Source organism: Xenopus laevis, chromosome 1S (genome assembly GCF_017654675.1).
Source record: "Xenopus laevis strain J_2021 chromosome 1S, Xenopus_laevis_v10.1, whole genome shotgun sequence".
NCBI lineage: Eukaryota > Metazoa > Chordata > Amphibia > Anura > Pipidae > Xenopus > Xenopus laevis.
Window position 1 is genome coordinate 170,445,225 of NC_054372.1, and position 13,636 is coordinate 170,458,860.

At 39.8% G+C, this 13,636-nt stretch overlaps 1 protein-coding gene across 1 annotated transcript in view; it reads left to right on the top strand.

Annotated features, from left to right (window-relative positions):
* Positions 1–13,636, top strand: part of ankrd34b.S (ankyrin repeat domain 34B S homeolog) — a 46,998-nt gene extending 33,362 nt beyond the window's left edge. Inside the window, exon 2 of the mRNA XM_018244400.2 lies at positions 9,998–13,636. Coding sequence (XP_018099889.1) covers positions 10,023–11,588 — 1,566 coding nt within the window. The 5' untranslated portion in view covers positions 9,998–10,022 and the 3' untranslated portion in view covers positions 11,589–13,636. The remainder of the gene's footprint in view (positions 1–9,997) is intronic.

A 13,636-nucleotide genomic window follows, 5' to 3' on the forward strand; every position in this document is an offset into this window, starting at 1 on the left:
GCTGTCAAGATACGCAGTGCTTTACTGCAGTTATAGCAAACAGGGAATAAATGGTGGCTAACAGACAAGGATTACAGAGTACAATGGGGTTTACAAACTAAAAGGTTAGGGTACAATTGAGACATTAGGATTATATAAACACTTTGTCATTTTTGATACAGCAATGATTAATTAAGGTACAACGAATAGGCCTCTTTAAACAGATGTGTCTTTAAGGAGCGCTTGAAAGTTTGGAAGGAAGAAGAAAGTCTGACAGCTTGTGGCAGAGAGTTCCAGAGAAAAGCAGAAGCCCGAGAGAAGTCTTGTAGACGAGAATGGGCAGAAGTGACCAGAGGAGAAGTGAGGCGAAGATCAGAAGCAGAGCGTAGGTTTCGTGAGTGTATTTGGAGATTAGAGATGAAATATAGGGAGGGGTTTCATTATTAAGGGCCTTGAATGTGAGTGTAAGTAATTTGAATTTGATTCTAGAAGAGATTGGGAGCCAGTGAAGGGACATACAAATGGGAGCAGCTGATGTTGAGCGGCGAGCTAGATGAATGAGTCTAGCGGCCGCGTTTAGAACAGATTGGAGTTGTGAAAGGTGACTTGTTGGAATACCTGTGAGGAGTAAGTTGCAGTAATCAAGGCGGGAGATGATGAGAGACTGAATCAGTGTTTTAGTTGATTCTGAACTGAGATAGGGTCGTATTCGAGCAATGTTGCGCAGTTGAATACGGCAAGATTTTGCAAGTGTTTGAATGTGTGGTGAAAAAGACAGATGAGAGTCTAAGATAACTCCTAGGCAGCGTGCCTGTGTGGTGGAATGAAAGGTGGTGTTGTTTACGGTGAGTGATATCTGAGGGACAGGGGAAGATCTTGGAGGAAATATGATGAGTTCTGTTTTAGAAAGGTTCAGTTTCAGGTGGCGCTGTGACATCCAGGAGGAGACAGCAGAAAGACAGTCTGTGACTTGGGAAAGGACAGAATTAGAAAGATCAGGAGTAGACAAGTAGAGTTGGGTGTCATCAGCATAAAGGTGATACTGAAGTCCAAATGACTGAATGAGTTTTCCTAGTGAAGTTGTATAGAGCGAGAACAGCAGGGGGCCAAGAACAGAGCCTTGAGGAACTCCAACAGAGAGTGGGAAAGTAGTAGAAGTAGAGTTAGAGAAGGAAACTTTAAAGGAACGGTCAGACAGATAAGATGTAAACCATGAAAGAGCAGTGTCCCGAATGCCAGCTGAGTGTAGAATGTCAAGGAGGAGTGTGTGGTCAACTGTGTCAAAGGCTGCAGAGAGATCTAGTAGAATTAGAATGGAATAATGACCTTTAGACTTTGCCAATAGAAGATCATTGGTTACTTTGGTGAGGGCAGTTTCAGTCGAGTGTGATGGGCGGAAGCCAGATTGCAAGGGGACGAGGAGGGAGTTGTGAGTGAGATGCTGGATCAGGCGTTTATAAACAAGCCTTTCTAGTAATTTGGAGGCGAATGGAAGAAGGGAGACCGGTCGATAGTTAGTGGGAGAGCTGGGATCAAGGGAAGGTTTTTTGAGGATAGGAGTGATTAGTGCTTGTTTGTATAATGATGGAAAGGTACCAGTAGAGAGTGAAAGATTGAATAGGTGGGTAAGTGCAGGAGAGAGTGTATCAGAGATTGGGTGGAGAAGGCGAGAGGGTATGGGGTCAAGGGAGCAGGTGGTGGGTTTTGAGCTGGCTAGAAGTTTGCTGACTTCCTCTAGAGTTGCAGGGGTGAAGGAGTGCAAAGTAGATGTGAGTGGACTGCACGTTGGTCTGAGATTGTTGTCGGACGGTATGCTCAGCCTAATGAGATCGATTTTTTCATTAAAGAAATGAGCAAGGTCTTGGGCAGTAACATTAATAGGTGGAGGAGGTGGAGGGGGGCATAGGAGTGAGTTAAATGTGGCAAACAGCTGCTGTGGTTTGGAGGACATAGTAGATATTAGATAAGAGAAGTATTGTTCTTTGGCTAATGATAGAGATATAACAATGATGCATTTTAGAAGTGGAAATAAATATTTTAGAAATAAACATCAAAGAAAAACCACTTTAATCTATATTTATATATAAATCTACGTGTGCATAAAAATAGCAGACACGTGCATGTTTTGTAGTAGAGGATTAAAGGAACAGTAACCTTACAGTGCCCGCTTCTGCCTCCATGCGTGCCTTTTTATACTCTCATGTCTGTGTGCTCCACCCCTTCCGTGACATCAGAGTGGGGTGGAGCAGGTCTATAAACAGAGAAGCACATTGGGTTAGGGTCGGGTGCTGGTGCTGAAGGGTAGGGTTAGGGTCAGTTCTGGGTAGAATTTTTGTCGACCCACACTAAAAAGAGTTGTTATTCGGTGTGGTGAAGCCTTTTGGGGGCCTATAAATTATGTAAAATGTGATTGTTTAACCCAGTGGTCCCCAACCAGTAGCTCGTGAGCAACATGTTGCTCTCCAACCCCTTGGATGTTGCTCCCAGTGGCCTCAAAGCAGGAGCTTATTTTTGAATTCCAGGCTTGGAGACAAGTCTTGGTTGTATAAATACCAGGTGCACTGCCAAACAGAGCCTCAATGTAGGTTGACAATCCACATAGGGCTACCAAATGGCCAATCACGGCACTTATTTGTCTTATTTGGCACCCCAAGAACATTTTCCATAGCTAGTGTTGCTCCCCAAATACTTTTACTTCTGAATTTTGCTCACTGGTTCAAAAGGTTGGGGATCCCTGGTTTAACCTATGGATCTTTTGGTCCAGTGGATGCTGGGAGCTGATGAGACATCCCTGATAGGAAATGTTGCTGTTGCCATGCTGCCCTCTTATATCCATTATAATGTTCTTAACTACAACTGTTGTCCTGCCAAACACCTACAGACCCCTAATGACAGTTTAGCTATGTGCACTGCTACACATGCCAGGACAAGTAGAAATGTGTATATAGATTCTGTGATGTACATGTAACTTCCTCTATACATTATAAAGCGAAGTGGCACATACAGTACGTTAAGTTCACGCTAATAAATACGTTGACATAAAGCATGTGAACTTGGACGTGTACAGACAGCCCTAGTAGAGTTGCCACCTTTTCCGGAAAAAAATACCGGCCTTCCTATATATTTATCTTTTTTCCCTATTAATAACATTAGGATCAACTATCATTTTTACCGGCCAGGCCAGTAAAATACCGGCCAGGTGGCAACCCTAAGCCCTAGACAAGGCTCTTTGACCTAACCCCTGCACATACACTGATGATCACTAAAGACGGCGTAACCTCCTTTCCCCCAAGCCACAGTGCACCATAATTATCCAGGGGCAGACATAGAGGTATTTTAAAAATGCAGAATTATATATATAGGCACCCAAGCCACCTTAAATGTGCCATCAGTACCTGATGAGAATGTAACCATGCAAAGAATATTTATTAACTTTAAAGTGCATTGCAGCATTTTATTATAAAACAGAGTATAACATACAGCTATAGGATCCATTATCCAGAAACCCTTTGGAATTACCTACTGTAAAGTGGTACAAATTGCATTGCAAAGGAATTTTTTGACTTTGTTCTATTAGAACAATGTGTACAAACAAAATGGGCAAAAGGAGACATTATTTAATTTTACATACTTATTCAAAAAAAACCCACGTTTTGTGTTTTTATCCCCTCCGAAGCATTCGATTCTTGGGGAATAATTTATGTAAACAGTTTTTCTGATAAATTGGATGTTTTACTGATGATGGCATGGCAATCTATTTAATGAAGGGGAAAGAACATTAGGAAGCAGGCTCTTTGTAGATAAGACATAATGAGACACTGTGTAATATTCTGTATGTGTTTAGAATGTGCCAACTTGTAATATATCCAAGGGACCAGTACCTTTAGGAGGTATAATCCTACCAAATATACAACATTTTGTTTATTAAAGACACACATACTCTTCACTAAATTTAAGTAAACTACATTGAAAGGATGGAATACTGTTTAATATTGTCTGTACATAGGAGGGTAAGTTGGCCAGTCAGTGGAACAGTATTCAGAAATGGTTCTCCTGGTTGTGTGTTGATCTGCTGCATTTGTGCTGTGACTATGTAAGTGTATATTACACAGGCCAGTGATACTTAATGTTTTGTCAAGAATTCGAATACTCTAGATCAGGGGTCACCAACCTTTTTTTTACCCGTGAGCCACATCCAAATGTAAAAAGAGCTGGGGAGCAACACAAGCATTAAGTCCCAGGGGGAGCCAAATAAGGGCTGTGATTGGATATTTGGTAGCCTCTATTTGGACTGGCAGCCTACAGGAGGATCTACTTGACAGTACACCTAGTTTTTAAGGAACCAAAGCCTGCTTCCAAGGCAAGCCCAGAATTAAAAAATCAGCACCAATTTGAGAGTAACATCCAAGGGATTGGTGAGCAACATGTTGCCTACGAGTCACTGGTTGGGAACCACTGCTCTAGGTCAATAGGTTAAATACTTGTTCAGAAGAGTTCTGAGCTTAGCATTATAATATAGGTACAGTATGTAGTCTAAGCCCCTGGCATTTGTGCTAGGACTTTGGGATAAACAGAGAAGTATAGAGCTCAATAATTTAGATACTTGTTAAGAAGCTCTAAGCTGAAGACTTATAATGGAGGTATCTAAGCCCCTGGCAACTCTGGTGTGACTCTGGAACAAACTCAAAAGCATACTAAAGTAATGAAGAGCACACCAGGGGGCCCAACGATCAGATCCTAACAAATGGTAACGGGCAGTCGGATCGCGGGACCGCATCAACGAACAGACGTGGCCGCGATCCGACGGGATTTTTAGTGATCCGATCGAGATCTGGCCGACTTTCAATTGCATAATGAGCATAAATCCTTTATAATCTATAGTCTGGTAATTTCGCTATGGGACCAGACTGTAAATTATAAACGGCGTGTTCTTATGTCAGAACGCGCCGTTTATAACAGGGGCCCCTGGCCGCCGAATTTGACATTGCGCATCCGAATTTGATGACCAGAATTAGACGCTGACCCACCCCCTCCTGACATTTCACACAAAATGTAGATTATAATGCATAATGTACCTCCTACTGAAATTTATAAAGATATTAGAAGTCACCTCGGTGTTATGTGACCTGTATAAAAGCACTCTGCCTTCGGCCTCGTACATTTATATGGTCACATAACTCCTCGGTGATATAATATCTTTATAAATTACAATAGGGGATACATTATCCACTATATATTCCACCTACTGTACAAGAGTGAATTAAATGTAACATGAACTGTTTTCTTACAGAGTAGGATCAAAATGTTTACTAAACTGCGAGGAGAAGTGGGTGGAATTGGTTAGTAAATATTGAAACACACTTAACTCACGTGAAATGCTTTTTTATATGAAATGTCATGCCATTGTAGACTAAATTGTTCATCATGAAGACGTAAAACCCTCAGCAGCAGAGTCGACATCAGCATTGTGAATGTGGGAACAATACCTGATACTGTTATAAGTGCTTTATGTTTTTCTACTGAAGAAAGAATATGACATGTTTAGCAGTATGAATTGAATGAGCCAACAAATCTCCGTTGCAGACCCTAGAATAATGATAGCAGCGGCAGTAGCTTAAATCCAGGTATTATGAGACTTCAACTGATCAACTGGAGAGAGAAAATACACTTGGGATATAAGATCTAATTACAGTGAAGCTGAATATCATTTATATAGCTAATCTGATTAGTCTGTAGTAAAGGCAATAACGTCTAGCCAGATGCATATCTACTAATGGCCATTTAATCACAGGAGGCACTTCAGAGATTAATGACCATTAGTATTTTTTTTTTTAAATAACATTTAAAATGTGGTTTTCTTAGGTCCTTTGGGGTTTTTTTCTTTTTTTTATCCAGACCTCATATGTAAATTATATCCAACACCTTTGCTTGGATTCATCCATTTTGAAAATGAAAATCACATTAGAAATATGACCACAGGTTCCCTCAAACAATAACGTTATATTAAATTTTGCGTTTAAGTCAGCAGAGGCTGCTATCATGAATGATGGGGGCAATCAGCCCAGTCAGGCCTCCTTAAATTTGCAAGTGAGCCTGGCCTCACAGTTTGAGATTCTTACTTCACAGTTACCAGGCTGGTGTAGAGCTGGACCATCAAAACGGAGTGGTGCAGTTAAATATATATTTATTTTAGTGAAAAAGCATTACAACAAGAAAAAATAGCCTTACGCATTTGTGCTAAAAGGGCACTTAATCATAGGCATAGAAATGCGTAAGGCTGTTTTTTCTTGTGCACCACTAACGAATATGCAGAACTGAGCAGTAGTTCTTAAATACTCAAAAATGTCGGTATGAAAAAGCTAACGCTTCAAAAGGAACTACGATGAAAATATTTAATAAATACTTTCAAAATCAACACCATTTCCTACTTCTTCATTGGTTTAAAGTTAATAGACCCACGAAGACACAATTGCTCATTGTTGCAACAGATAATTTGATCATTACTGATACTCATTAGCCAAGGCGGCACACTAAACGCAGTGTTCGTACCCTAAAGCTTATCTTGAACCAACCTATTCCATATCTGTCCACAGTTAGATATTTTTGAAGAGGATAAAGGCTTGGGGACCATCACACACTAATCCCCCTACTAGACAGGAGACAATCCTGTATGTGGTAAGATAAAATGAGGGCTCTAATCCAATGACATTTTTGAAAAGAGAATTTTTTTGTATAAAAAATATTGTGCAAAATGATACCTCTTTTCAGCCTCATAAATGGAAGAAGCCATGCCCCTAAATATGTTTGTTTATAAGTAATAATATATGTGATTAAAGGGGCAGTGGCCATAGCTTACTGTGCACACAGAATATTCTCCTATTGAAAATAACTGCTCATTGTTTGTTCACTAACACAGAACCTCCTTTACTATTCAAGGAGGATGGATGGTAAACCTTGTTATATATTTAAATATGCAATAATATTCCCCAAGTTGTACATAATAAAAGCATGAACATAAGGGTATTAGGAGTCACAAAGAAATTCCGTAATTCCATTTCAGGGTGAATCCTTTTTATGTGTCATGGAACTCTAGAAGACTACTACTCCTTGTATTTTGCAGGATATAGTAGGATTATGTATATTAGAGGTCCCTGAGGTGTTCAATACCATATAAATAAATGTACAGTGCCACAGGTCTTAATATATAGTGAATAAAGTACCCCCTATTGTAAAATATAAGGATATTATAAGTCACAGAGGAGTTTATAACTGATATCACTAGTTACAATTTATAAGGATATAATTTACAAGATTTTCATGGCTTTTATTTATTATATCAGGCTACAGGCATCATCAGCATGACAGGACATTTTTGGACTTGACATTTTTTTTTAATGCATAACTTAAAATGTTTATTTGGGCCTAAAAACAGTGAGCAATGTTGTGTAATTTTTGAGAAAGCTATTTCTATAGTTAGGGACAGATTTATTATGGGGAATCTAGAAGGATTCTCAGCAGGTCCAACTATTTTGTCATTTATGAAGCTCTGTTGGGAATGTTCCAAGCAGTAAGTGTTTGTCCTGCTCGTAAGAAGTTAATGTTTGTGAATCTGCCTCATAGTCAGTTTTACAGTTGTGTGTATTGTGTTTGTTGTTGTCTGATTTCTTTAAATACAAAAAACAAAACAACTAGAATTGTAATTGATCAAGGAAAGGTACTTTTTGAAATAAGATGCACCTTTTTCCTAAAAAATTATGGGGATAAAAGGCCTTTAGAAGCAAGTTTGATAGACCCACACTTATGTTGTTTTAAATACAGCAAATTATGTTATATCTGTCACTGTTTTATATCACAGTGGATGGCACTAGAGCATACTGTTCTATTGTCTGACATAAGGAACAAGAGGCTTTGAAACTGTTATTAACTAACATAGCAAGTGCGTGCCCAATACAGTAAAGGAGTGTTGGACAGAGTGGGGCACTTGTTTTAAAGTTAAACTAAGAAAAGAAGGAAATGATAAATTGTGCACAGAGGAGAGGAAAGAAAGAAGCAATAGACAAAGGGAATAGAGCAAAAAAACCCGAAGTACCAATAAGTGAAAAGAGGCAAAAGCAATGGAGTAAATAAAGAGAAAAAGACATGTGCATTACATATGTAATATATGAGATTCTTTAAAAATAAGGAGACAGAAGGTTAGAAAAAAGAACAATAAGGAAGAATGGAGCTTGGGTCAGCAGTTAAAAATATCTTGGTGGTAAACACCAATATGGTATTAAATACTTCACATAATTTTTACTGTATAATTGTTTCCTGTTAAATCAGGGGTTCTCTCACTCTGGGGCTGTCCTAGAGCCATTGAACGGAGGGCTCAGTCTGACTGATTTAGGGTGAAAGGATATTTGATCTCCTAAACTCATCTAAAAGCCTAGCTTAAAAGTCAACCAAGGTGAGATTTGAGATGAACACATGGACAGGGCACATGGAGCATTTGCTCTGCTCCTTTACCCAGCTCTGTTTATCCACTTGAATCAGGTACAACGAGCAAAATGCCTTCTTTTGTGCTCTGTGTGCCTTCAGCCTTATCTGATGTTCTAGATATTCTTGGAACAACGGTTAATACAAATGTAGTTTCCTATATCTATAATGTTCTTATGGACTAAAGGGTGCACTGACAAAAGCCTGAACTTCCAAATGGGGATTGGGCCAAATAAAGCCAGGCAAGCAATGCTTTAAATGCTGCAATTTGGCTGTTTTTACTCCTTGGTTTTACATCAAAAAAAATTCTGGTCAGGTGTGTCTTGTAGTCCAAAAAATATGGAACCACTTAAATTCAAACTAAAAGCAAAATACAGATCAATGGCAGAAAATAAAACACTTAAAGGAACATTTCAGTATATAAATAAAAACTGGAAAAATAGATGTGCAAAATAAAAAATGTTTCTAATATAGTTAGTTAGCCAAAAATGTAATCTATAAAGGCTGGAGTGAGTAGATGTCTAACGTAATAGAACAGAACATTACTTCCTGCTTTTTAGCTCTCTAACTCTGAGTTAGTCAGTGACTAGAAGGGGGGCCACATGGGACATACCTGTTCAGTGACTTTGCAATTGATCCTCCGCATGCAGCTCAGATTCAAAAGCAACAGTTATGACCCATGTGCCCCCTCAAGTCTCTGATTGGTTACTGCCTGTTAACCAATCAGTGGAAGCCAAGAGAGCCCTTCTATAGAGGGACTATCGAGAGCATCGTGAGCAGCTGTATCTCTGTCTGGGCTGGGAACTGCACTGTCATGGAGCTCAAGACCCTACAGAGGATAGTGAAGACAGCGGAGAAGATCATAGGTGTCTCTCTACCTTCCATCACTGACATTTACACCGCTCGCTGCATCCGTAAAGCCACCAGCATTGTGACTGATCCAACACACCCCTCACACTCACTGTTCACACTCTTGCCATCTGGAAAAAGGTACCAAAGCATTAGGGCCCTCACTACCAGATTATGTAACAGTTTCTTCCCCCAAACTATAAGGCTCCTGAATACTCAGGGACTGGACAGATCTCTCTCACACTCACACGCCATCTGACCTTATTGTATAAATAAATAGCCATTGGATACAATTGCTCCCTATCAGCACATCTGCACTTTATCATGTTCTTTATCATGTTCTTGCTACTGTCATGTCACAATGATACACCCATCATGTCTGACGTTTAGCATTATTTACTTAACATATTACATCTGCTGAGTGTGCACTGTCTTGTCCTTGCACTGTGCTGTCCTGTTTTGCAGGAGTTGCACATTTTTGCACTTTTTGTCTGTTGTCCGGTACATCTATGTTGTGTGTAGCACCATGGTCCTAGAGGAACGTTGTTTAGTTTCACTGTTTCACTGATTTCAGGATCAGAAAGATTAGCTGATAGTACAATGATGATAATCAGTTTCTCGATAGGGTGTTTGTGAAACTTTAATGAACATTATCCCAAATGCATGGACTTAACCTATATGTTTCCTTCACCAGAGTCTGCTTGAAATTGCCAATTACCATGGATGAAGCAGTGGATGTCACTACGGAAAGCAACTCTCTTATTAAAGCAGTTTACCAAAGCCGACTGCGTCTCACAAGATTGTTATTGGAGGGAGGAGCATATATCAATGAGAGCAATGATCGGGGAGAAACTCCACTGATGATTGCTTGCAAAACCAAACATGTGGACCACCAAAGCGTTAGCAAGGTCAAAATGATTAAATATCTGCTAGAAAACAATGGAGATCCAAATATCCAAGATAAATTTGGAAAAACTGCCTTAATGCATGCATGCTTGGAAAATGCAGGTGCAGAAGTGGTCTCTTTGCTATTAGAAAGTGGAGCCGACCCCAGCCTCCAGGATCACACAGGTTTTTCTGCGTTGGTGTATGCAGTTAATTCAGAGGACAAAGAGACGCTTCGAATTCTACTAAATGCCTGCAAGGCTAAAGGCAAAGAAGTTATAATCATCACAAAGGACAAGTCCGCATCTGGAAAGCAGACAACAAGGCAGTACCTCAATGTACCACCATCTCCATGCATTGAAGGAAGCAATTCCCCCAGCCCTTGCACATCACCTTCAGATATTGAGCTTAAAACGTCTCCTGCTCCAGTTTCAAATGCACTTGAAACTGAGAAACAACTCTTCAACTTTAAAGAGGCCACCTCTTCTTGTGAATTTAAAGGCTCATCCCAGCCTGGCTCTCCTACAAAGAAACCTCGTTTATCACATGTTGGAGCAAAGCTTCCTCTTCTTCAGAGACTGCATTCTGAGCCTTGGTTAAAAATCCCACCCTCGCTGCTACATCAACACAAAGTATCTTCTCTACAAGAAGAGCTGCAGGACCTCACTCCTGATGAGGAGCTCTCTCTTCAGATGAATGAATTGATGTTCTCTAAGCGTTACTTTACTCGCCACCAGAGCATTGATGTGAAGGATGCGAGTCATTTGCTTAAAACATTTGACACAGCAGGAGCAAGAAAACTATCATATGATGAAATCCATTCACATTCTATTTATCCTGAAGCCACCCCAAACAGGCCAGAACCCCTTCCTGTAGACCAGGAGCCAGATTTGATGCACTCCATATCAGTATCAAGCTTGAAAAGTATTGTGCAAAGGAGAAATTTAGGAGCAAATCACTATAGCTCTGATTCCCAGCTTACAACCCGTGCTGCTCCAGCTGCAGCAGAAGACAGCAAATCTCTTTTGGAAAAGAAAAAAATGTTATTCCCACAATCACTGCTAACAGGCTCAAGAGAATCTCTAGAGAGTGTATCTGTAACAACTTTGAGCAGAAGAAATCATGCCATTTTAGAGAGGCGGGGCTCAGGAGCATTACTCTTAGACCATATTGCTCACACCAGGCCAGGGTTCCTTCCACCATTGAATGTGAACCCTCACCCACCTATCCCTGATATAAGTGTCCACAGCAAACTCATATCTTCAGGAACAAAACCACTCATACCATCAGCTCCACACCTCCCTAAAGAACCAAAAAGCAAGAAAATGCTCCTTCGGAGGCATTCAATGCACACAGAACAGATCAAACAGCTAATGAACCTGGAGGAGATCTTTGGCTAACGCGGCCATTCAAGAGAACATCTTTCTTTTTTTTTTTAAATTCAACAAGGTCATTCGCCATTTGCACCTGGTGCACAAATGCTTCAGACCTTTTCTGTAAAGAAAACAGAGCTGTTCAGCTTATGCTGGATAAATTATTCAAGCAAAAAAGTGCTTGTTATATAGCAGTAATTATAGTTTTCTCTACAATATAAATGAATTGCTGTCCTACGGAGTTTCCACCAGGCCTCGGGTCTTTGGGCTTAACTGGGGCTAATATCTGAATGGATCCTTTTTGCCGATAGAATATTACTATTTCTCTATTACTTTTACCAGTGAGGTGAATGACAAGGAAATGTCACTTGCACTTATTGTTTAGCAATCCTACATGCTTAATAGCACGTAATTGCCTTTTTTTCAATGAAATTCAGCCATTTTTGAGTGTATCACATGTTTATGAAGCATCCTTGCCTTGGGACAGACTAATATTTGCCTTGGTATCTAAAGTCATATTTTTAATCTCCCAACAGGGTCAGAACATGGAACTTGATACGTTTGCTGACAGAATGAGTTCTACGTCCTTGATTTACAGCATGGCCTAGATACACAAATGATGTAGGCACAAACTCAACCTCTACTTTTTTTTGTTGTTTTTAATGATTACCAGTTGCACAGATGTACTTGAGTATAAATAGAATCCTTGTGCTACATACACCTTGCGTCACATTTGTGATTTATGAACACTATTTTTCATTTCTTTAATACCACGTTTGCTGCTAGTGACGCCAGGAATTGGAAATGACCTCCCAGGGCCTCCCTGTGCTTCTGGAAATGGAGGATATAGTGTTTCCTGCTGCAAACGGGCAGATTTTTTTTAAGTATCAAAAAGGTCCCAGGGCCATGATCCTGATGCGGGCAGTGTGTGTGAATAAGTTCTGTGCAAACTAAATGGACTGGGCCTGATAAAGAGGAAGGGAAAGGATTGGCTCTGTGCTGTGATGTACTGTAAGGGGGTTTTATTGGAATGGTACAGTCCATTATAGTGTTTGTTTCTTTTCAGATATCTAGTTATGTAAATGAAAGGCCATGCGCTGTGAGCATTATTGTGCTTGTTATGTACCAGCTGCCCAGCCAGAGGCCTCACCTGACTTACGCTCTCCATTGTTTGCTCTTCCAGCTGCATCAATGGACGTTAAACCAAAGAACTGCACAAAACTCCAAATTTGACTTTGAAATACCAAATATGTAATCATAGGAAGCTGAAGAAAACCCAGTACTGTGATGTATGGGTGCAGATTTTGCATGAGGCGGGATTAACCCTAGTATTTATTTTAAATCTCCTTTTCTTTATACAGGTTGGAGGGTACAATGTTAGACCCCTAGAGGGTGGATTTTATTGAGTGCTAAAGCTAAATTAGCTTAGACAAACTAAATGAAACCATTCTAGCTGAGCCAGAAATTGTGCTCTACGTTTCGTTCTTTATGGGCCTGGAACTGCACAATTTGAAACCTTTTTTCTCTGGTTTATTTTTTTCTTAAAAAAACCAATCAGCCATTTTTAATCCTTTAATACTGAAGGAATGCATCATTTATTTAGTCCCGTACAGACCTGACGTGACCGTGACTTGCTGTGCTTAACCCTTAAGCCACCTTTGTTTTTAGGCTCCGTTTGAGTAAGAATTAAATGTAAATAGCAAAGATATAACTGTACACTGTGTTATAGTGCAAGTGTGAAGCCGTGTAGCAGCTGTTTACATTCCTATTTTAAGAGATACATTGAAGAGTGTTTGAAGTGGTACTTAAATAATTGAACTATTAAACTAACGATCCTTTGACTTTTGCACATTAAGAGGAGAATTTCATGCTCTCTTTGGTGTGAACAAGTGGACTTTCCCTGTATTGTGAGCTGCATAATCAAACCAAGTGCTCCTGTTGGAAAAAAAAAATAGTATAAAAAGCTACGAGCGTAATTAAGCTCTGCTGTATTTATTGAAGCTTGAATGTTAAATTGTATAATTTCTGGTAAATTATAGTAAACATGGGCAATATTTGTCAATATTACTAAAGTA